Below are 25624 nucleotides of genomic sequence, written 5' to 3' on the forward strand. Positions count from 1 at the left end.
ATTAAATAACAGTGATTTGGCATATCATGGGAATGGCCTCCTTTAATGTGTCTGTAAGCATCTTTGCTTCTCTTGCACAGTCACAGGGTGGGGATACATGTCTTGAAGTTGCATTGCTGGTTTGCAGCAGCACTTCATTCATACTGTCATGTATTTATGCTGAATATGCCTAAATTTGTCACTGACTTTTTTTTTTTTTTTTTAAATTTGAGATGGTGTCTTGCTCTGTCACCCAGGCTGGAGTGCAGTGGCACGATCTTGGCTCACTGCAAGCTCTGCCTCCCGGGTTCACACCATTCTCCTGCCTCAGCCTCCCGAGTAGCTGGTACTGGTGCCCGCTACCACACCCAGCTAATTTTTTGTATTTTTAGTAGAGATGGGTTTTCACCGTGTTAGCCAGGATGGTCTTGACCTCTTGACCTCGTGATCTGCTTTTTTTTTTTTTTTTTTGAGATGGACACTCTGTCGCCCAGGCGGGAGTGCAATGGCGTGATCTCGGCTCACTGTAACCTCCACCTCCCGAGTTCAAGCGATTCTCCTGCCTCAGCCTCCCAAGTAGCTGGGAGTACAGGTGCATGCCACCAGGCCTGGCTAATTTTTTGTGTTTTTAGTAGAGATGGGGTTTTACCGTGTTAGCCAGGATGGTCTCCATCTCCTGATTTTGTGATCCTCCCGCCTCTGCCTCCCAAAATGCTGGGATTACAGGTGTAAGCCACTGCCCCTGGCCTAATTTTTCTATTTTTAGTAGAGACGGGGTTTCACCATGTTGGTCAGGCTGGTCTCGTATCACTGACTTTTTAAGTTTTGCATAGTTTTCACTGAAGCCTCCTATTATGGACATTTTGAAATGAAAATTACTTTTTCTAGTTTGACTTAAAAGTGTAACCAGGCACGGTGGCTCATACCTGTAATCCTAGCAAGGAGGCCAAGGTGGGTGGATTGCTTGAATCCAGAAGTTCTAGACCAACCTTGGCAACATGGCAAAACACTCTCTCAACAACAACAAAAATACAAAAAATTCATTGGGCATAGTGGTGTGCAGCTGTGGTCCCAGCTACTCCAGAGGTTGAGATGGGAGGATCGCTTGGGCTCAGGAGGTTGAGGCTGCAATGAACCGTGTTTGCACCACTGCACTCCAGCCTGGGCGACTTGTTTATTTATGTGTGTGTGTGTGTATGTATGTATAAAAAACATTTTGTAATTGGATTTAAGTAAACTTCAAGTTCGACAACTGTTATTGTGCCGAGCGTTGTTTTATCACATGTAAATATATGTAACCACCGCCACAATCAGGATACAGAATTGTTTCATCACCATGAAGATACCTTGTGCTACCCCTTAGTCAGTTGTAGACAAGCTACCTAGAGCTATATGCTTTATGCTTTGCTAAATTTGAGGATGAGCCATAGTAACGTTTTATTTCAGTTTGATCCACAGTGAAAAAAATTCCCTTTTAGAACTTCAGTGCTTTTGAATGTCAGTATGGGTATAATGAAGACATATCCACCAACTCATATTAACACTTTGCCCCATTAAAATTATTTAAGAGTTACCTCTTTGAATGTTGGATTTTAGTATTCTGCTTTCAATAGTTTTAAGCAACTAATAGCCAGAACCTAGATAACTACCTTTACTTTTCCAATATTTTCAAACTTGAATTTTTCTTTTTGGCCTGAAAGTACACGTGCTGTCTTCAGAGGAGTTGCTTATGCTAATTTATCTTATTGCTCCTAATAAGCCACTGATACGTCGTAAGTTCTCAGTGTGAGTTTCTACTCTTTAAGTTCTCAGTGTGAATTTCTATTCTTTATCTTAATCTCCAAAACCAGTTTTTCAAAGTGGGAGAATGGCTATTTGGGAGTTAAGAAACTGTAAACAAATTACTTCATTCCTTACAGCAGTACCTAAATGTTTTACGATTTTTTTTAATGGCATGCAGCATATGTATTCACTGGTGCATGTGTTCTTATATTTCCAGTAAAGAAAGAAAAACATCTTTCCTATATACTGTGTGGTTTTTGACATTGAATTATGATCAAGAAATTTACCTATAACTTGATTTTTCCCATCCAATTTTGACTGCATTAAACCTTTGTGAAGTTAATCATTACCCCCAAGGAAACCCTGTATCTGTTAGCAGTAACTCCCACCTTGCACTCCTCAGTCCCCCAGTCCTAAGCAACCACGAATCTATTTTCTGTCTGTAGAGGTTTGCCTGTTTGGGGCATTTTACATAAAGGAATCACACAGTATGTGGCCTTTTGAGTCTGACTTTCTTCTTGGTATAATGTTTCAAGGTTTATCCGCTGTAACATGTATCACTGTATTTCATTCCTTTTTATGGACAAATAATAGTCCATTGTATGGATATACCACATTTTGCTCATTATTTGATGGACATTTGAGTTTTTTCATACTTTTTGGCTGTTATAAGTGATGCTGCTATGAGCATTCATGCTCAGTTTTTCTGTGAACATGTTTTCAGTTCTCTTGAGTATATACTGAGGAATTTAATTGGTGAGTCATGGTTGCACAACTCTGAATATACTAAAAACCATTGAATTATACACTGTAAAAGGGAATTATGTTTGTATTATTCTGATTTGCTTTGTAACAACCCCACACATCTTAGCAGTTGCCAATAGCAAGCATTTATTTCTTGCACACATTCCATGTCTATGGCTATGACTTTGCTTGATATATCTTCTCATTCTGGGATCCAAGCTGAAGGAGCAGTCCATACATTGGATATGCCTGGTCTCATGGTATTGGCTGAGGAAGAAGCCAGATTGAACAGCACAGTTCCATTTGAAGCTTCTACTTGAATGCCACAGTAATCATGTCTTTTTGTATTACTTTGGCCAAAGCAAGTCACTCGAATAAGGTCAAAGTCAATAAATGATGCAGGGATATAATGCCTCCCCATCAGGCAGGCAAGGCCCATGGTAATGAATAGGGTTGTAGAATCCTTTTACAGTTAAATGTGGGGAGTGAATAACTGAACAGTAATACAGTCTACAACACAAATAGAGATTGCCAGTTAAGGAGAAAGAGTAATTGATGCAAGAAGGTCTTTAAGGACCCCTGAGAAGAAGATGGGCAACAAGGGGATGCGAATGGAGTTGGTAGTAGGCATGAGACTACCTAAGAGGAAGACAGTTAATTTATATTTCTACTAATCAGCATAGTCATGTCATTAACTGTTCTTCAGTATTCATCTGAGAATGTGAGTGAATGGCTCTGTTTCAACTGAAGATTGTACTGAAAAGGTACGGGGAAAGGTGGTGGTGCAAGTTGTAGGTATAGGAACATGAATGGATGACCTAGTCTGAGTAGGGAGGGAAATGGGTAAAGGAGGGAGCTTATACCTAGGAAGCATGTGATTGGAGGGCTGAGTGATTTCCACACATGTAACGGGATATAAATAATAAGCCTAGGCAGCAAAGCAAGACTTTGTCTCTGCAAAAAAATTTCTTTTTGAGGCGGAGTCTCGCTCTGTCGCCCAGGCTGGAGGGCTGTTACCCAGACCTGGTGTACGTTGGCGTGATCACAATCACTGCAGCCTCAAACTCCTGGGCTCAAACTATCCTCCCAACTCAACCTCCCAAGTAACTGGGACTACAGGCACACACCACCATGCCCGGCTAATTTTTTTTTTATTCTTGGTAGAGATGGGGTTTCGCCATGTTGCCCAGGCTGGTCTTGAACTCCTGGGCTCAAGCGATCCACCCACCTCGGCCTCCTAAAATGCTGAGATTACAGGTGTGAGCCACTGTGCTTGGCCAGAATTTGCCATTTTTAACTGAAGGGAAAAGGAGGTAAGAGTTACTGGAGTTAAACAATTGTGTAACCTGAGTGTTGGTTAGGTCTCCCACATTGCAGTATGTGAGGTGACATTCTGTTGTCCCCCACTAGACAGTATGATCCATGTCCATTTTACTCACTATTGTGTTGCCAGTGTTTGGCCTGTAGAGGTAATCATTCAGTAGAAAATTTATTGATTTACCAAATGAATGGTTAGAGGAAAGTAGGATTTGGTACTGAGACGAGGACTGTGAACCAGATGCTAGTCTTCTGTGAGTTGAGGAGGAACCAGTAGGTTGGTAGATCAGAATGGTGTGGCATTGTGGCCCTATTACATGGCTAGCAGTTGATGCTGGCTTTTGAGTAGGAGCTCAGTGGAGGCTGTTGATCTGCATTTTCTCAAGTGGCTTTTCCATGTGCCTTGGGCTTCTTACAATGTAAAGATCAGGTTCAAAGAGTGTTCCAAGAAATTGGATGTAGAAGTCTTAAGGCAATGGCCTGAACATTGGCACAATATTATATTCAGTATTCTATTTGTCAGAGCAATCACAGAGCCCACTTAGATTCTGGATAAGGGGAGTTAGATCCTATATTTTTTTTTTTTTTTTTGAGACAACGTCTTGCTCTGTCGCCCAGGCTGGAGTGCAATGGCACGATCTTGGTTTACTGCAACCTCCACCTCCTGGGTTCAAGCGATTCTCCTGCCTCAGCCTCCTGAGTAGCTGGGATTACAGGCAACCACCACCACGCTTGACTGATTTTTTTAGTAGAGGTGGGGCTTCACCATGTTGGCCAGGGCATTCTCTAACTCCTGACCTCAAGTGATCCGCCTACCTTGGCCTCCCAAAGTGCTGGGATTAGAGGCATGAACCGCTGTGCCCAGCAGATCCTGCTTCTTAATAGAAGTGTCAGATGTGTGATCATCTTGGCACCTAGTTCTGTGTCCGGAATTAGTGGGTTCTTGGTCTCACTGACTTCAAGAATGAAGCCGTGGACCCTTGCGGTGTTATAGCTCTTGAAGATGGTAGTCTGGAGTTTGTTCCTTCAGATGTTCAGATGTGTCCACAGTTTCTTCCTTCTGGTGGGTTCGTGGTCTCACTGACTTCAGGAGTGAAGCTGCAGACCTTTGCGGTGAGTGTTACAGCTCATAGAGGCGGCGTGGACCCAAAGAATGAGCAGCAGCAAGATTTATTGTAAAGAGTGAAAGAACAAAGCTTCCACAGTGTGGAAGAGGACCTGAGCTGGTTGCGGCTGGCTGGCTTGGGCAGCCTGCTTTTATTTCCTTATCTGACCCCACCCATGTCCTGCTGATTGGTCCATTTTGCAGGGAGCTGATTGGACCGTTTTGACAGTGTGCTGATCGGTGCATTTACAATCCCTGAGCTAGACACAGAGTGCTGATTGGTGCATTTACAATCCTCTAGCTAGACATAAAAGTTCGTCAAGTCCCCACTAGACTCAGGAGCCCAGCTGGCTTCACCTAGTGGATCCCGCACTGGGGCTGCAGGCGGAGCTGCCCACCAGTCTCAAGCCACGCCTGCACTCATCAGCCCTTGGGCGGTCGATGGGACCGGGCGCCATGGAGCAGGTGGCAGTGCCCGTCGAGGAGACTCGGGCTGCATGGGAGCCCACTGTGGAGGCAGAGCTTGGACATGGCAGGCTGTAGGTCCTGAGCCCTGCCCCGCGAGGAGGCAGCTGAGGCCTGGCGAGAATTCGAGCACAGCGCCGGCAGTCTGGCAGTGCTGGGGGACCCAGTGCACCCTCTGCAGCTGCCGGCCCAGGTGCTAAGCACCTCACTGCTGTGGGCTGGCGGTGCTGGCCGGCTGGCCGGCCGGCCACTCCCAGTGTGGGGCCTGCCGAGCCGATGCCTGCTGTAACTTGCACTGGCCTGTGAGCACTGCGTACAGCCCCACTTTGCGCCTGCGCCTCTCACTCCACACCTCCCCGCAAGCAGAGGGAGCCGGCTCTGGCCTCGGCCAGCTCAGAGAGGGGCTCCCACAGTGCAGTGGCAGGCTGAAGGGCTCCTCAGGTGCTGCCAGAGTGGATGCCGAGGCTGAGGAGGTGCAAAGAGTGAAGGCTGCTAGCACATAGTCACCTCTCAATCCCTCCTCTAAAGAGGACACCCCAATTGCTGTTGGGAATTTGGCTGATGACCACTCTAGCTACTTCCTGCTGGATAGGTGCAATGAAGGGACCCTGCAGTTGTAGTGTCCCCCAGAGGGGAGCTCTCTAGGCCAGTGAAGGTGCCAGTGGGTCGGTCCAGGGGTCCTCGGTAGAAGTTGTTGAGCTCATTTGGGGTTCCATTTGTAAGACCATCTGTGTAGCTTGATGACCTCGATTTTAGAAGAAACAAAATTGACAAGAAGGTTAAAGATACAGGGCCCAAAGGCGAGTAACAGCAAGATGGCTGCCACGGGACCTAGAAAGGGGAGAAGCCATGTTGCCTAACTCCAGAGATTGGTATAAGAATTTGAAAGGCGTTGTCTGATTTCAGAAGCCTTTTCCTGTTAACGCCAGGCAGCATCTTAAGCTCTCCCTGACTGGTTAGTGTAAAAACAACACTCTTCCCCTAAGAAGGTGCAGAGTCCTTCTTTCTCAGCAGAGAGGAGGTCTAGGTCTTGGCAGTTTTGGAGAGTCACTGCTGCTAAAGAGTCTATTTGAGATTGTAAAGTAAGGATAGATTTCGTTATTTCTTGCAAACTGTTTGAGAAATCATTTGAGAGTGTGTGGTAGTACAATAATGAAGTAGATAAACCAGCTATCCCAGTTCCTGTAGCAGTAGCCATTCCTAACCCTGTAAGTAGGGGTACTAGTTGTATGGCTCTGTGCTGATGGACTGATAAGGTGTGAGTTCCCGGGGCAATATTAATGTTGGGACTTAGAAAGACTAAGGTGCAGATGCCTGTCCAGTTAGTGGGGAGGCAGCTATAGGTCGATGTTCCACATAAGAATATACCTTGGCTGAGTAGATAGAACTGGTTATGTATGTTAAAAAGGTGTGTGAGTTTGTTGTTTTCATTTTGCCATCCTCCTAGAGTACTTGCCAAGGTAGCTCTGGTGAGCGGCTGGAAAGGGGTGTTGGGAGCAAACTGAGTGGCTCCCTGTGTTCTGTTTTCCTATTGGAGAAAAAAACATTTTGTATCTACTAGGAACTTTCGAGAGAGTGATTGAAAGAGGGGATAAGAAGGCATTCACTAGTGGTGGGGGCACTGCTGCAGGGGGTCCAGGGGTGAATGGTCATGCAGGGAGTATGTTTGCCGTTACAAAACCTGGACTGCTTGTTAAGCAGGGAGGAGGTGATGATTTTGGGGGGCCCTGAGAAGCAGACAAGCCGTCTGAATGGAGCTGTTTGGGTGACTTGGAAGTTACTGTCATCAGTTGGGGTTTTTGAAGGAATAGGGTACACTCTTGTTTCTTTACTACTTCCATCTCTCTTTCTTCCTCTTTGACTTCTTTGTCTCTCTTTTTCTGACTGTCTTTCTTTGACTCTCTGTCTCTTCCTCTGTCTCCTTCTCTTTGTCTCTCCTGTTCTTCCTCTCTCTTTCTCTGACTTGCTGTCTCTTTCTCTCTCTCCTTTCTGATGGTCTTTCCCTGCCTCTGCCGGTCTTTCCCTGCCTCTGCCAGCTGCGTATGCTGCTGTTCTCCTTTCTCCTTCCCCTTTTTGATGGCTTTGGCAGTATAAAACTGTCACCTTCTTTGGTTTTTGCATTGCACGCAGTAACTCCATGATTTCCTTGTGGTATTTAATGGGGGTTCCTGGAGGTTAGGAATTCCCTTTCTTTCCATATTGTAGCATGGGCATGTAGGATTAGATAACCATTACTTGCTGTCTGTGTACACATTTATTCTTTTTCCCTTTCCCAGTTCTAAGGCTCAGGTAGGTGCCACTAGTTCTGCTAACTGGGCACTGGTCCTTGGGGAAAGAGGCTTAGTGATGTTCAGGTACCGTTACATCACTAACTATGGTGAGTTCGTGGTCTCGCTGGCTTCAGGAGTGAAACTGCAGACCTTCACTGTGTTACAGCTCATAGAGGCAGCATGGACCCAAACAGTGAGCAGCAGCAAGATTTATTTTAAAGAGTGAAAGAACAAAGCTTCCACAGTGTGGAAGAGGAGTTGCTGCTGGCTGGCTCGGGCAGCCTGCTTTTATTCCCTTATCTGACCCCACTCACATCCTGCTAATTGGTCCATTTTACAGAGACCTGATCGGACTGTTTTGACAGTGTGCTGATTGGTGCGTTTATAATCCCTGAGCTAGACACAGAGTGCTGATTGGTGCATTTACAATCCTCTAGCTAGACATAAAAGTTCTCCAAGTCCCCACTAGACTCAGGAGCCCAGCTGGCTTCACCTAGTGGATCCCGCGCTGGGGCTGCAGGCGGAACTGCCCACCAGTCCTGAGCCACGCCTACCCTCCTCAGCCCTTGGGCGGTTGATGGGACCAGGGGCCATGGAGCAGGGGGCGGTGCCCGTCATGGGTGCTGTGGGTGCTGGGGCTGTGTGGGAGCTCACCGCAGAGGCAGGGCTCGGACATGGCCGGCTGTAGGTCCTGAGTCCTGCCCCATGGGGAGGCAGCTGAGGCCCAGTGAGAATTCGAGTGCAGCGCCAGCAGGCTGGCACTGCTGGGGGACCCGGCGCACCCTCTGCAACTGCTGGCCTAGGTGCTAAGCACCTCACTGCCTTGGGCCGGTGGCGCCAGCCAGCCGCTCTGAGTGTGAGGCCCGCCGAGCCTGTGCGGCCGGAACTCACACTGGCCTGTGAGCACTGTGCACAGCCCCAGTTCCTGCCTGCGCCTCTCCCTCCACACCTCCCGGCAAGCAGAGGGAGCCGGCTCTGGCCTCGGCCAGCGCAGAGAGGGGCTCCCACAATGCAGTGGCGGGCTGAAGGGCTCCTCAAGCACTGCCAGAGTGAATGCTGTGGCCGAGGAGGCGCTGAGAGCGGGGTCTGCTAGCACATTGTCACCTCTCAGTTTGATACTAGCAAAAGTATAGGGCTCTTGGTGTGGCTCAAAGCTTCACAAAATTTAAACTCATTACTACGTTGTTCATTGTGTTGGTCTTGTTGAATTTAATTCTCATGTCTGTGGCTTCGTCATCTTGCATCAACTTAAAAAAAAGCAAAACATTGCCCCCAAGTACAGTTTAATTGTAATACTGCAAGAGAGTCCTTTGAGTTAGAAGCTCCCTGGTGGATATTTCCTGAGAACAGGGAGTTTGAGGTGTGCTGTCTAGCTCACATGGTTTCTTGACACTAACGAAGATCAAGTAGTTTCAGCAACTTCTGCATGTTGGCAACATGCATGTTAACTTTTCTAGTCAAATATTTGTAGGAAGATATTTTTGAAACATGAGGTAGTAAAGGTATGAAAATGTTAATAGTGGTGGGTAATTAGTTTCTTAGGCTTTAAAAAATTTTCTAAATGGTACTTAATAACATATATTGATTGAAGTGTTCATAGAAACACAAATTTTCAAAATTTAATCCTTAAGTTGTAAATAAACAGGATTATCATAAGAGAAGTTATTATCACTATTTTGTTAAAAAATTTCAAGTTGACTCTAGATATCCCTTGATATAGCGTTTCTCATTCAGGTCTGATTTTGAGACTTATCTGGGGGTATTGATGAAAAACTGAGCTGCTTAGGCCACTTCTCTGGGGAGGCTTGATTAACTGGATCTGGGATAGGATCCTATATCTGTATTTTTGACAAGTGACCTGAGGACCAGGCAGGTTTGGAAAACAACGCATAACTGATTTGTAACTTAAAGTACAAGTTGAGGCTGCAAATGGTATTGTTAAATATATATATAATTTTAATTAATTTTATAGTAAAATTGAATTTGTCTTTGAGATTTCCATGTCCATTTTTCACTGTTGTAGAGTTTGACAGGGGATATGGAATAACCTGATTAGTTATCTTCTTAGAACAAAGGTACACATTAGGTGTTGATTCTAAATAAATTGTGGATTTGTTGAAATAAAGCTGTGATATCGTTAGTGTCTGAAAGACGGAGATTGTATCTACCTTAAAACGTTTCTTGTGAGTCTAAATGGGTGTGAAAGTGCCTGAATCTGAAAAGAACTCTGTGTTCGTTATTACCATCACTGAGTCTGACTATGTGGTATGAAATCAAAGACTTAAGAAAATACATAGCCATGCTTGAGAGGGTACAAACACAGATTTTCTAATCAAGTCATAAGTTTTACTGATACGTACACATTTTCTTCTCTTTCTGGTTCAGCCTTTTAAATGAAGATTTGTAGCCTTTTGTGCTATGCTAGAAAATGGTGTTTCTTTACAGGAAAACAGTTACAATGTAACTTTTTTCTGTTGATTAAGAAATTCCAACCTTCTTGTTCTTTATGCAGTAGTATACAGAATTACTTAGGCAGCATTTTAAAAACCACCAGTGCCAGACCCTGTTTCTAGATTCTGATTTAATAGGTCTTGTGTGGCACCCTCTACCAGAGCTGAGAACCTCTGCCTTGGACTGTTGCCATTTGTGAGAGAGGTGGTCAGATTTTTGCAAATCAGAAATTTCGTAGGCCATTTGATATAAGCATAGTAACTCATAATTGAATTCATAGTGAGAGAAAACAAAGCTGCATAGTGATGAGATAATGAAGTGGCCTGGTTTAGTGGCTCACCCTGACTTCATACGTACTTTAGTACCCAGTGACTTTTAGACTATTATTTTGAAAAGAAATCACGATGAAAAACAATTTTTTTGTAATATAAGGTGTTTTCTTTTTTCCTTTTTGGCTCCAACGTGCAACCTAACAAGAAAGACCAGACTTGATCCTCCATTTTAGCTTGTATAATGTGGAACCGAGATAATGTAGATAGTGATACTAGGCTATGAATATCAGCATGATTTCCGGGTTTTTTTGAGGGGAGGGCAGTTCAATTTTTTTTTTTTTTCTCTTTGTTCGAGACAGAGTCTTGCTCTGTTCAGCCAGGCTGGAGTGAAGTAGCACAATCACAGCTTATTGCAATGTCAAACTCCTGGGCTCATGCCATCCTCCCACCTCCCCACCTCAGCCTCCCGAGTAGCTGGAACTTACAGGTAAATGCCACCATGTCCAGCTAATTTTTTATTTTTAGAGACGGGGTCTTGTTATGTTGACCAGGCTAGTCTTGAACTCCAGCCTCAAGCAATCCACCTACCTCAGCCTCCCAAAGTGCTGGGATTATAGATGGGAGCCAGTGTGCCCATCTATGTATGTGTGTATGCATGTGTGAATATGTATGTATATATACATACACAGAGCAGTGGGGTTGCTGGATCATATGGTAGTTCTATTTTCAGTTTTTTGAGGAATCTCTATACTTTTTTTTATAGTGGTTGTGGTAATTTATGTTCCTACTGTCAGTGTATGAGTGTTTCCTTTTCTATCTTTGCCAGGATTTATTGTTTTTTGCCTTTTTGATAATAACCGTTTTAACTGGGTGAGATGTTATCTCATTGTGGTTTTAATGTGCATTTCCCTGATCATTAGTGATGTTGACCATTTTCATACACATCTTGGCCATTATGATTTCTTTTTCGGTTTGAAACACCATACAAGTAGTTTGGGTTGAGGATTAATTTAAAAGTATTTGAAGATCTTTTCCCTTTCTGCTAGCATTTGTGGCATTTTTATTATGTTTGAGGATAAGGAAATATTTTGTTTGTCCCAAAGGGATTTTGTTCTAGGGGTATATGTGTAGCCTATGAAGAAAATTTTAGAAGACATATTTATCTGTGTTATCTGAGGAGGGGATTTTAATATATCAGGAGAATTTCCGATGGAAAAACTCTTTCCCAATCTATAGTATAGTTTACCTTCAAGGTTATAAAGTTCTATTTAAAATAATGGTGCCCTAAGTAAGGGAGAAATCAGTTTTCCAAAATCTTTATCATAGCAATTTGGATTTTCAATTTTATTTGCTTTAAAATAGAACAGTAAGTTACCGTGTTACTGAGTAAATTCCTTGTTAGTTCCAAACCAAAATACTCACATAGGACTCTTATTTCTGTCTTACTCTGTTAGGTGTAAAGATTTCTCTCTGTGTTACTGGAATCCCTATTGGATGCTGCCCTCTGATGTTTGTGGAATGAACTGCTTTTGGGAAGCGGCTTTTAGGTAGGCACTTAATATTTAATTGGTAGATCAGTGTAGGTAAGGTTAGATAGTTGATAATAAAACCTTTGACTAATAGGATGTAAAAATGTTTCTTATGATATTATACAAATAATTTATTTTCTGATTGGGTTTTCCATTTTTTCCATTTTGTGGTTGTTATCACTATTTTTTAGTACATACTGTGTATAAATGCTTTAAATTTTCTTAGATGTTATTAAGATAAGCCACTGTTCTTAAGAAAATTTATGATCTAACTTTTGGTAACAGTTGTTAAAATGATAAACTGGGATAAAAATAGGCTTCTACTGATGTTTACAGATCTATATAATATATATTACCATCTATAATATATAATATAATTATATATGATATAAATATATATAAGGCACATATCTAAATTAAAGCTGGTATACTGTAGTGGATAGGGACAACTGGAGAAGGATTATATTAGTTATTAGTAGAGAGGTTGAACATTGGGGAATAGGAGGATAAAGATAAGTATTTAATGGAGGAGCAAACGGCGGAGGAGCAGCTTCTGGCTACTACTTCCTTTAATGTTTATTGACCTTTTAAGTTACTGACTAGTTTATCTTTATTTGCTTCTCTGGATAATGAAGGTATTGGGTTGCCTGACCTCTTAGGTCCCTTCCTGCTCTAATCTTCAGTGAAAGAAACAAGTATTGATAAGAATAGGATAAGGCGGTGACTCTCAGACTATCTCCTTGATAGAGTGGCAGAGGGGAGTGGGAGAAAGGGTTGAAATGCTCTTCCCAAGAGTAAAATTTATTTGAAGAGTATCTACTTTTACTGCATCTTTATGATTCATTTAAATAGTCTAGGCTGGGTATGGTGGCTCACGCCTGTAATCTCAGCATTTTGGGAGACTGAGGCCGGAATATTGCTTGAACCCAGGAGTTCAAGACCAGCCCAGGCAACAAAAGCAAGACTCTGTCTCTAAAATTAAAAAAAAAATTTTTTTTAATTTTAAAAATTAGCCAGGCATGTTGGCATGCATGCTCAGGTGGGAGGATTGCTTGAGCCCTGGAGGTTGAGGTTGCAGTGAGCTGTGATCGTGCCACTGTACTTCAGCCCAGAGCAAGACCCTGTCTCAAAAAAACAAATAAAATAAATATTAATTCTCATTATATTTGCAACATGCTGTGCTAGGTGGTAAGCACCAGACTCTTGGGTCAGGTTAATGTAGCTCCATCCTTCTGGAGCTTACATTCTGGTGGGAGTTTCACACTAGTAAACCTGAAATTACAATAGAGTGTGACAAGTTGTTGCTGTGATGAGTCATCTTAAGGCATCAGGAAAGACTTCCTGGAGGTAGTGACTAGATAATGATCTGGAAATTAGCTAGTTTCAAGGACAGGAGGTGAAGTGTTTCAGATAGGAAGAACTTCATTTTTAAAAACTCTTAATTAAAAAATTTATTTTTAATTGACAATAATTGTAGGAATTTATGGGGCATAAAGCAATGTTTTGGTGTCTGTATACATTGTGGACTGATTATATCAAGCTCATTAACATATTTATCATCTTACATATTTGTCTTTTTTTTGTAATGGGCACAATTGAAACCTGTTCTCTTAGCAGTTTTGAAATAAACATAATTATCTGTAGTCACCTTGCTGTGCAGTAGATCTTGAGAACTTATTCTTTCTGACTGGAAGTTTGTGTTGTATTCTTTGGTCAACATCTTTCCATCACCTACTCTCTCCCACCCCTTCACCTCCAGTGCCTGGTGACCACCATTCTACTCTCTGTAAGAACTGCATTTTAAGTATCTATTAATTGTACATATTTGTAAATTCTTGCATTCTCAATACAGTGTGCATCCCATGAAGAACTGGCAGGGAATAGGTTCAAATCAGATAGTTTAATTATATCCTGTTGCTGTGGAAGAGATTGGGTGATTGAAATTTTAATATGAGCCAAGTGATAATATTCCACTTTTTGAAAATTAACTTTTAAAGATAATCTAACCTTTCAGTTTGGTTGTAATTTTGGATAATTGAAGCTTTTTATGTTTTCATTCTTATGAATATTTGCAAATGAATATAGTATTGACAAGAGCCACTTTGCCTTGCCATGTAATTCCACTAGCTCAAAGCTGGGTAAACTTGAAAACTTCAGCATACTCTGATTTATACAACCCAGACCTTTTTGTGAATTACAGCATGAGTAATAATAGCCTTTCCTCCTTATTGACTGCAGGAATGTCCCAGGGAAATTTACCTAGTCGGAATCCTGGATTCTCTGCTTACCATTCCTTTTGTTTTGGCTCCTCTAACTCATTTTCCTAATGCTCCCAGGTATTCCATGGAATAAATTATATGTGGATGGATACATAATGTTGTAAACCTTGTGCCTGTAACCTAAATTTGAGACTTCAGAAATTATATGCCTTTCCTCTGTTATACTTTCTACCCGTAACGTTGCATCCATTATATCATGCTGTTACACACAAAAAAGTAAATATTTTGTGTCATATAATTATGTAAAAATCTCTCAAACTTAGTTTCTTATTTAGAACTAAGGATTCCCTCACATTTAATCACCCTGTTTCAAATATGCATACAAGGCCAAATGCCATACACCTGCCAAATCATTCTTGCCCTCCATCTCAGTATCTACTTTCATACTGGTAAAGCTTCTTTGGAATCCCCCTTTACTGCCACTTTTGATGTCACATTCTGCCTGGCACCAGGGGGCCCTTAGTTGGGTACCTTACTTTCCCAGCTTGAATTATTTGTATAACTTAGATCAAATCTTACCTGGGGGATCATATTCTCCTGATTAATTTATTATACAGTGAACATAAAATAATATAAAAAATAAAATTGCCTCAACTTCTATTACAAGTGTTTTCATCATTCATATACATCATATGCTTTTACATACTTGTGATTCTGGTGTAGACTAATCTTGAATTTTTTCTTTTACCTTGAGACAGGATTTCACTGTCTCCCAGGCTGGAGTGCAATGGCATGATCTTGGCTCACTGCAACCGCTGCTTCCTGGGCCCAGGCGATTCTCCTACCTCAGTCTCCTAAGCTGGGACTACAGGCATCTGCCACTGCACCCGGCTGTTTTTTGTAGAGACGGGGTTTCACCATGTTGCTCAGGCTGGTCTCAAACTCCTGATCTCAGGTGATCTGGCCGCCTCGGCCTCCCAAAATGCTGAAATTACAGGTGTGAGCCACCACCCCCAGCCTAATCTTGAATTCTGAGCTTAAAATTTTAATACTTTTCAGTGTAGTATGGTCTTCATATTTCTCGTGTCAGTGGCATCACACTATTCCATTGCCTCTCAAAGTGCTGGGATTATAGACATGAGCCACTGTGCCTGGCTTTATGGCCTTAAAACAAAATCAAAATTCCCACAACAGTTTGCTTTCAATCCTCTCTTTTCCTTCATCAGCAAGCTTCTTTTAAGAGTACCTACCCCACTGGCCAGAGGGGTGTGGCTCATGCCTGTAATTCCAGCACTTTAGGAGGACAAGGCATGCAGATCACTTGAGGTCAGGAGTTCGAGAACCAGCCTGGTCAAAATGGTGAAACCCCATCTCTACTAAAAATACAAAAATCAACCAGGCATGGGGGCGCACACCTGTAGTCCAAGCTGCTTGGGAGACTGAGGCATGAGAATCACTTGAACCTGGGTGGGAGAGGTTACAGTGAACCAATATCACATTGCTGCACTCCAGCCTGGGCGAAAGAGTACCTACTGGTTTTACTTCTGGGTTTTGTTTAGTTTGTTCATTTTTTTGAGATGGTCTCACTTTGTTGCCCAGGCTGGAGTGCAGTAGCACCACCAGGGCTCATTTCTGCCTAGACCTCCTGGGCTCAAGTGATCCTCCTGCCTGAGTCCCCTAAGTAGCTGGGACTACAGGTGCATGCCACCATACCCGAATCTTTTTTTTTTTTTTTTTTTTTAAATACTAGTCAAGATGAGGTCTCGCTGTGTTGCCCAGGCTGGTCATGAACAACTGAGCTCAAGTGATCCTGCTGCCTCGGCTTCCCAAACTGCTGGGATTACAGACGTGAGCTACTGTGCTCAGCCTTGGTTTTACTTCTTTAAATAAAAAGAACTTCACACCTCAACTATCTACCACCTGACTGTTATTCCCATCACCCCACCTCTGAATTACTGTTTTGGGGCTTAATCTTACTTTTCTTACCCATTTGGCACTGTTTACTGCTTCCTTTTTCTGTCAGCTCTGGTAGCCTCTGGCTTTTGAGACCAGACCAGTTACTCAGCTCTTTGATCTCTCTCCAACTCTGCTTTCTAAATAATCTGCATTTCTTAGGACTCTGCTCTTTTCTCTCTCCATTCCCTGAATAGTTATAGGATAATTTGTTTAACTGATAGCTCCAATTCAGAGTTCTTTTCTGAGAGCCAGACCTGTATTTCCAGTTGCATATTGGTCATTTTTACCTTGCTGATTCAGATGCCTCAGAGACTCATGTTCAAACCTGAACAAGTCTAGCTCCTCAGACTTTCCTTCATCTGTGTTTTGTATCATGTTTACAATGGACTTTCTCCACATGTCAGTCTACATTAACTCGTCTTGTCTCCTTTCACACTGTTGCTCCTGGCTGCTGCTGCTTTCCTTCTCCCTTAACGGTTGTACTCATCACTTCCCATCACTTCTCAAACGATTGTAGTTTCCTCTCACTGCTCACCTCATCTCCCTTCTCTGTCTCCTCTTGGTTATTGTATTTACCACATCTGTTGTGATTGTGAATCTTTACTTCTAGACCTTTAACTTTGCAGGCTGATACCATGTGGTGTTATCATTTAAGTCCCATGCCTAGCAAGGTGTTTGGGAACCAGTGAGAAACAAATGATTAACAGGATCGTTTGGGAAGCTTTCCCCAATACCAGGTTAGACTAGGTCACAGTAGGTTAGATGTTTGTGTTGTGAGCCTCTTTAGCAATCTCAGTTTTTTTCTATTAAAACAATTACCATGCTTTCTTATTGTTTTAAAAATTAGTCTTTTCACAACAGGCTGCAAATTGTGTGGTGAAGATTGTGGCTTTCTTGCCTATCCCAGTGCCTATATGAAAGGAGTTCAAATATTTGTTAAAAAGAATGAATTATATCACTAAATTGTGTTTTAAAAATTATCTGGCTATAAGCCTGCACCAGCATTGTGTGAGTGTATTTGGGGTCATCATAACCTTAGCATTATTGGGAATTATAATTTTATCACTTATTAAAATGATAGCTTTTTGTTGATTATTTGTTGAATGTATTTCCACATTTATTTAGCTTTTTTCTTTTGTTCTGTATATCATCTATTTGATATTGATATTTATCTATTGAATTTTTAATGTTTATTTTGTGAACTCTTAGAATAATATATTTGGTTTTGCCATTGATTGCAAATAAGTTTCTAATTTGTTTTTTACTTTCATTATACAAACTCTAAATTTTAGAATTATGAAAATATAAAAAATATTTTGTTTTAATGTACTAATTTTTGTATGACTTGAGCTTTTTAAAAAATCAGTTATTTAAAATATTTAATCTTTATGGTGGGAATTGATTTTAGATTTGTGAATTATGCGGTCATAGGTGAATTTAATCTTAGCTGTATTATTTTGAGTAGTTCATACTAGTTTTAAGAGATATATTTTTACTGGTTATTTAAAATTATATTTTAGAAATTAATGCTTATATTTCATGTTGGATTTTTAGATTTTATTTTTTAATACTTTATATAAAAATCCTAGAGTTTTTTTTAAGTATTTTGTTTTGGAAGTGTTTTACATGCAACTCATGAAAGTAATTTTGCCCGGTGTGATAATTTAACACAACTCTTTTTTTTTTCTTTCTTTCTTTCTTTTAGTCCATTGTGTGTTGCTGGGAACAACTCTTCTAATAGTAAGAGAAGAAGGTGTTGTTTTTCTTTTTAAGCACAACAGGCTAAGCAAAAAAGCTTTCCATTTTGTTCAACTGCAGGTTTTTAAAGATAGCTTCATGGCGTTTCTCTTTTAGTTTGAGTAGATGGTTATTTGAAATTTGTTTACTTTGACTTCGTATACGTCAGTGGTAGTTTGTAGTCTAATTTTTTTCGTTTTTGTTTTTTTAGATGGAGTCTGGCTGTGTTGCCCAGGCTGGAGCGCAGGGGTGTGATCTCGGTTCACTACAAGCTCCGCCTCCTGGGTTTACGCCATTCTCCTTCCTCAGCCTCCAGTATAGCTGGGACTACAGGCGCCTGCCACCACGCCCGGCTAATTTTTTGTATTTTTAGTAGAGACGGGGTTTCACCGTGTTAGCCAGGATGGTCTCCATCCCCTGACCTCGTGATCCACCCGCCTCGGCCTCCCAAAGTGCTGGGATTACAGGCTTGAGCCACCGCACCCTGCCTTATGTATCTTTTTAAATAGAGAATACTAATTTAATAATAGGCTATAAGAACACACTGGAGATTATACTGTGAAATAAAACAAAATCGAAAATATAATTATTCCTTTATAGCAGAAATTTGCTTAAAATCAGAAGTTAGGCCGGGCGCGGTGGCTCAAGCCTGTAATCCCAGCACTTTGGGAGGCCGAGGCGGGTGGATCACGAGGTCAGGAGATCGAGACCATCCTGGCTAACATGGTGAAACCCCATCTCTACTAAAAATACAAAAAAACTAGCCGGGCGTGGTGGCAGGCGCCTGTAGTCCCAGCTACTTGGAGGCTGAGGCGGGAGAATGGCGTGAACCCGGGAGGCGGAGCTTGCAGTGAGCCGAGATCGCGCCACTGCACTCCAGCCTGGGCGACACAGCAAAACTCCGTCTCAAAAAAAAAAAAAAAAAAATCAGAAGTTAATTCCTAAGATTCAGAAATTTGTTGTTAACAGTATTTGCATCTAAATTTGTTATGTAAAGCATTCTTTAAGTTTTTTTAATGATAAACCCCTACCTCCCAACTTTTTACTTTGATAAATTTCAAATATACAAAGGTTACAAGAATAGTACAGTAAGCATACCATACATTTTTCACCTAGATATTTATTACTAACATTTTACCACTTTTCTTTTTCTGCCAAACCATTTGAGAGACAGCAGGCATTATGACACACCCCTAAATACATAGATTCAGCATGTGTCTCCTAAGAACAGGGACATACTTTAATACAGCCATAATTGTCACTTTAAGTTATTTAACACTGTTCATAGAATATATATTCCTATTCATATTTTCTTATTTTCCTGTTAATGTCCTTTGTATCTTTTCCTCCCCATTCAAGACCCAGTCAAGGACCATACATTGCATTCAACTCAGGCTGAGTTAGTCTCCTTTATTCTAGAACTGTTCTCCAGCCTTTTTTGGGATGAGAAGGGGTGCTGTTTTTGGTATCTTTTGTGATATTTTTGTTTTTGTTTTGCAGAATGTCCCTTAATTTTGATTTGCCGACTGTCCACTTATTATTAGATTCAGGATTTTTGGCACAATTACTGCATGGGATACTTTGTTCTTCTTTGTGCATGCTATCAGGAGACTTCTGAAGCCATAAGTTTAATATTAACTTTGATCACAAGATTAAGGTGATGTTCTTGCATTTCTACACTGTACCAGTACTTTTATCTCCTGTATAATATATGGGGGAAATACTTTGTTAGTATGTAGTTTTAGCATCCACTGATTATTTTTGTCTAGATTATCTGTTACAGTGGTGATTGCAAAATAGTGAATTTTATAATTCTCTCATTTCTTCTGCATTTATTGGTTGGTATTCATCTTTAAAAAAAAAAGAGTTCCTTCTCCTTACCCCTTTATTTAATATCATTTTTTGACTGATGCGTTCACTTTGTTTTTATTTTTTTGAAACAGTCTTGCTCTGTTGCGCAGATTGTAGTGCAGGGGCATGATCGCAGATCACTGCATCCTCTGCCTCCTGGGTTCATGCAATTCTCCTGCCTCAGTCTTCCAAGTAGCTGGGACTACAGGTGTGTGCCACCACGCCCAGCTAATTATTGTATTTTTAGTAGAGACGGGATTTCACCATGTTGGCCAGCTTAATCTCAAACTCTTGACCTCAAATGATTCACCCACCTTGGCCTGTCAAAGTGCTGGGATTACAGGTGTGAGCCACCATGCCCAGCCAGGGTTCACTTTATAAATTTAATACGCTATCATTCATTACTGTCATACTTTTCATATGCAGGTTATGCCAGCTTTAACCATGGGAGCCCTCAGATATTATCTTTGAATCATCTGAAGAATTTCTTCTAATCGTATGTCTGTAGAAAAATAAGTTTGACTTTAAAATCTCCTTTTCTATTACATTTCTTTAAATCCACATTGACTTTTTTCCTGTTCATATTGTGATCAAAAGAAAGATTTTTGTAGACCCTGGCAAGATTCCGCCATTCAATTGGGGCCAACATAATTTGAATGACTGCTTCCCTATAACTGCTTAGAAGGTTTTAGTTATCACTTCTTATCATGTAGAAGCTTATTTTAGATTTTTTTCCAGTTGCAATTGATTTTCCTGTCTTTCGGGTCTAGGGGTAGGGTGGTTGTCAGAGACATATTTTAACTGTGTTTTTTGTGGTTAGTTTAGGAGTTGAGCCTGTACTGTATATAATACTTTCACTCAGAAGGATCCCAAACAGAAAAGGAAATGTGATGTAGTTGACAGTACTCCTGTAGAAATTGGTGAAAGGAGTGCTGGCAGTATGACTAAAACGATCCTTGCTAAAATACCTGGGAGGAGTTCCTGAGACTGATTTGTAGAGGGATTTTTTTTCTTGAGAAACATTTGGGTATATTATTATTTAAGACATCTCCCAGCACCCAGGCTGCAGTGCACTGTGACATGATCACAGGTCTCTGCAATCTCGAACTGCTGGACTCAAGCAACCCTCCTGCCTCAGCGTTTGAGTAGTTAGGTGTACACGTGTGCACCACCACACCCAGCTAGTTTTTTTGTGTGTGTGGATACTGGGTCTCGCTATGTTACCCAGGCTGGTCTTGAACTCCGGATCTCAAGCTCTCCTCTCGACTTGGCCTCCCAAAGTACTGGAATTACAGGTGTTAGCCACCATACCCGGCTTTGAGGCTGTTTTTTCTTAAGGTTTAATATACTTCTTAACTGTGTATGTAGCTGATGCTGTACAAAACAGCATATGACTATCTAATGCCTTACTTTTAAAATCTTCTCTTGGCCTTTGACTTTGGGGCAAGATCTAGCTATGGGCCAGTAAAGCAATCTGAGCCCATTAATGATTCTTAAATCATGATGCTGTAGAGAGAAGTAGGATCTGGAGGCAGTCACTAGAAAGATGAGGTAATTTAGAATTCTCTAAAAATTGTTGTGTCTTTATTGCCTAGTTTTTAACTTGTCATTGTGGCTTCCACTGTTTTTGAGATGAACTGGATTCCTGTCCCTGCTTTATAGACGTAGAAAGCGTAGATAGTCTCCCCTCCACTGATAGTTTAAGTCTCCCCTCCATCATTAGTTTCAGTGTTATGAACTGATGGGCTCAGCACAAAAGAGGACAAAGGATAGAGGGTACAAACAAGGGAAGAGACATTGCTTGTTTCAAATTACTGTCAATGGAAAATAATAGAGAGCTTTAAAAAGACCCAAGCTGGCCAGGCGCGCTGGCTCATTCCTGTAATCCCAGCACTTTGGGAGGCTGAGGTGGGAGGATCCCTTGGGGCCAGGAGTTCGAGGCTAGTCTGGGCAACATAGTGAGACCCCATCTCTACAAAAAAAAAAAAAAATTAGTTGGACATGGTGCACGTCTGTGGTCCCAGCTACTTGGGAGGCTGAGATGGGAAGATGGCTTGAGCCTGGGTGGTTGAGGCTGCAGTTAGCTATGAATGCGCCACTGCACTCCATCATAGGTGATAGAGTGAGGAGACCCTGTCTCTAAAAAGAAGAAGAAAAAGTAAAAAGACCGAAGCTTATGCTAACACCAGACATGTGAAAGAAGTGGCATAGCAGAAGCAAGAGGTATTAAAGGTTACTTAAGCCTGTTGGTATACACTGCTGCTCTGTGTTAGAAGTAGATTCTAAAGACGTACTAATGTTTGACTAGCATGTTTTAGACCATCTTAGAAGTGTTTACATCTTGCTGGATATTTGGTAAATGGGACTGAATGTGTATTATTAATGTGAAGGAAATTTTTTCTTGTAGTCAGCATGGTTTAAGATTGGATGTAATACTGAAATATTTATGGATGAAATTATGACTGAGTTTGCTTTACAGTGAACTGTTGGTTGGTGAGAGGTGGTATGGGGAGAGGTTTCAGATGAAGTAAGAAGCTGGAGTGCAGTGGCCATATCTCAGCTCACTGCAAGCTCCGCCTCCCAGGTTTATGCCATTCTCCTGCCTCAGCCTCCCGAGTAGCTGGGACTACAGGCGCCCACCACCTCGCCCGGCTAATTTTTTGTATTTTTTAGTAGAGACGGGGTTTCACCGGGTTAGCCAGGATGGTCTCGATCTCCTGACCTCGTGATCCGCCCGTCTCGGCCTCCCAAAGTGCTGGGATTACAGGCTTGAGCCACCGCGCCCGGCCTAAGATTTTTTTTTAAAAAACAATATTTTTAAAAAATTGAATGAAAGACCTCAAATCAACCTTTCTCAGTGGGTTCCTTGAGAGAATTAAGCTCTAATTTCCTAAGGCATAGTAATGAATTAATTTATTTACTGGCAGCCACAATGGTACTCGTTATGTATTCTTGGGAGAATTGAGAAAGTAGTCATTTTTTGTGTGTTCTGTAGTTTGAAAGGAGGAAAATGGTGAGAAGAGCTGGTTGAAAGTGTGGAAATACGTGATTGATTCAACATTTTAAAAATGTTTTGTAATTTGACCTTTGCCCTTTACTTATTTTTTAAATAAATACATTATTTTTTTCGAGACAGGATCTTGCTCTGTCTGGAGTAAAGTGGCACAATTACAGCTCACTGCAGCTTCTATCTTCTGGGCTCAAAATATCCTCCCACGTCAGCCTCCTGAGTAGCTGGGGCTGCAGGCACATGCCACCACTCCTGGCTAAGTTTTGTATTTTTTGTAGGGATGAGATCTCGGTATGTTGCCTAGGCTGGTCTTAAACTCCTGGGCTGAAGTGATCCTTCTGCCTTGGCCTCTCAAAGCTCTGGGATTGCAGACTTGGCCTCATTTGTTTTATAAATAAAAATTTTGAACTTCAGTTTTTCTTTCTTTCTTTCTTTTTTTTTCCTTCTCTCCTTTTCCCTTTCCCTCTCTCCTCTTTCCATCCTCGTCCTTTTCTTCTCTGTCTTTCACAGGGTCTGGCTCCATTGTCCACGCTGGAGTGTAGTGATGCAGTCATAGCTTATTGCAGCATTGAACTCTTGGTTTCAAGTGATCCTCCTGCCTTAGCTTCCCAAGTAGCTGGGACTACAGGCGTGAGTCACCACATCTGGCCTTGAACTTTACTTTTTGAACATGATGGAAGTACCATGTTGTAAACATATACTAAAACTGTTGGAAAATGTGGTTTTCTTTCCAATTAGGTACAGTCTGAAAATACAGCCTGTTGAGAAAATGCATCTAGCTGTAGTTGCCTGTGGTGAAAGACTGGAAGAAACTATGACCATGTTGAAGTCAGCTATCATTTTCAGCATGAAACCTCTTCAATTCCATATTTTTGCTGAAGATCAGCTACATCGTAGCTTTAAAGACAGAGTAAGTATTTGAGACACAGTCAAGGTTGTAGAGTTGAATATTTAATAATATACTATAATAGAATGTTGTTGTAATAGTCTGTTTGCACATTGCTAGAAAGAACTACCTGAGACTTGGTAAGTTATAAAGAAAAGAAGTTTAATTGACTCACAGTTCAGCATCGCTGGAGAGGCCTCAGGAAACTTAGAATCATGGCGGAAGGCAAAGGGGGAAGTAAGGCATGTCTTACATGGCAGCAGAAGAGAGAAAGAAAGAACACCACACTTTTAAACCATCAGATCTCGTGAGAACTGATGGTTATCACGAGAACAGTAAGGGGGAAACAGCCCTCATGATCGAATCGTCTCCCACTAGGTCCTTCCCTCGACACGTGGGAATCACAGTTTGAGATGAGATTTGAGTGGCAACGCAGAGCTATACCATATCAGTTGTTTTATTTCTTCACTGCACAAAAATATTTGTTCTGTAACACCGTCCTTTTAAAGTGAGGAGTGCTCCTTGAACCACTTCCATCTGAGTCCAGATCTAAGGTGAAAGAGGAAGGTTCATTTTTGAACGGCAGTGGGCTACTTAAAAGTAAGTTCTTGGTGAAACATGGAGGTTTTATTTTAGTGACTCTAGTTCCAGGATGCTGTGACTAAGAAGTCCTATGATTTATTTTGTCTATATCCTTTCCTTGGGAGTGCCTTAATCAGAGCTTATATAAAGGTTTTAATCCTGTTTTGAGGGGAGAGAATTCTTGATTAATAATATGGCAGGAAGTGGCTTCTGGTTCTGATAAGTAAGTTATTTATTTTGGTTTTGTATTAGTTAAAATCAATTTGGCAACAGTGGCAGAAAACCCAAAATAGCAGTGGCTTAAACAGGATTTAAGTTTATTTCTCTCTCCCATGAAAGTAGGTTGTCTGGATTATATGGCAGTTCTTTATTTTCAGATACTCTGGCCTTGTCTGACTGTGGCTAAGCCATTTTCAACATGAGGCTTCTGCTTGATAGTCCATGATGACTACTCAGACTCCAACCAATGCACCCATATTCAATTCAACATGAGGACAGGGAGTGAAAAAGGGCAGTATCCTTCTCTTAAGGGTACTATCTAGAAGTCATTGTGACATTTCTGCCACTATCCCATTGGTCTGAATTTAGTCATATGACCATACCTAGCTGTTACAATGGAATATATACTCTTTAATCAGGTCAGCCTTGTAACTTCCTTAACAACAACAAAATATTACTGTACAGTATAATAAGAGAACAGATACAGGCAGAAGAAAACATATAAGAAAAAGAAAATTCACCTGAAATCTCACTACCTTTTGTTCTGAGATGGTGGTAAAGGTGATGCTAATGATCATTCATTCGTATTTTTGTTCTCCCTCTCTATCGTCTGTTTACATCTATCCACTTAAGCTTTTAAATTCATTTGGATTTTTATGTTTGGTCTAACTGTAAAAAATACATTTGATGTTTTTTCAGGTTAAATCAGTTCATTTTGCATATTTAGTGCAAAAATACTAGTTATGAGCTTAGCTCTTTTAGTTTTCTGCCAAAAACGTCTATACCTTTTAGTTTTTGGCAGAAAAGTTTTCTTACTGTTTAAGTGGTATATGAAAGTATACCTTTTTACTTAAATATTTTTAGTATCTGTATTTTTGTTAGATAATTTTGTGAACTTGGTCTCTATCTGGATTGTTTTTTAAAATACTGAGGAATTAATCTTGTCCTAGGGGTTTAGAGAATAGTCATAGACTGCTGCCAATTATGGAAATCTTTGAAAATATAATAGAAAAGTAAAACATGCATTGCATTATCTTAGATGCAGCCTCTGTGTTGTGTTTACACCTGGCTGAATTGTTTGTATAACATATACTATATTTTTAAACTTAGTTTTCCTTTGACTGTAATCATCACTGAGAATGTTTGGTTTTTCTTTTGATGAAAGTATATCAAATATTTTATGGAACATGCTGTTAGTACATGAAAGAACACTGTTATATGTTAAAGTGACTAAGATTTTATTTTTTTTT

At 41.1% G+C, this 25624-nt stretch overlaps 1 protein-coding gene across 1 annotated transcript in view; it reads left to right on the forward strand.

Annotated features, from left to right (window-relative positions):
• Positions 1 to 3234: 3234 nt before the first annotated feature.
• The window catches only part of GXYLT1 (glucoside xylosyltransferase 1), a 52616-nt gene continuing 30226 nt past the window's right edge, over positions 3235 to 25624 (forward strand). Inside the window, exons 1-3 of the mRNA XM_011936113.1 lie at positions 3235 to 3269; positions 11840 to 11932; positions 23426 to 23597. Coding sequence (XP_011791503.1) covers positions 3235 to 3269; positions 11840 to 11932; positions 23426 to 23597 — 300 coding nt within the window. The remainder of the gene's footprint in view (positions 3270 to 11839; positions 11933 to 23425; positions 23598 to 25624) is intronic.

This window comes from Colobus angolensis, unplaced genomic scaffold (genome assembly GCF_000951035.1).
Source record: "Colobus angolensis palliatus isolate OR3802 unplaced genomic scaffold, Cang.pa_1.0 Scaffold150, whole genome shotgun sequence".
Taxonomy (NCBI): domain Eukaryota; kingdom Metazoa; phylum Chordata; class Mammalia; order Primates; family Cercopithecidae; genus Colobus; species Colobus angolensis.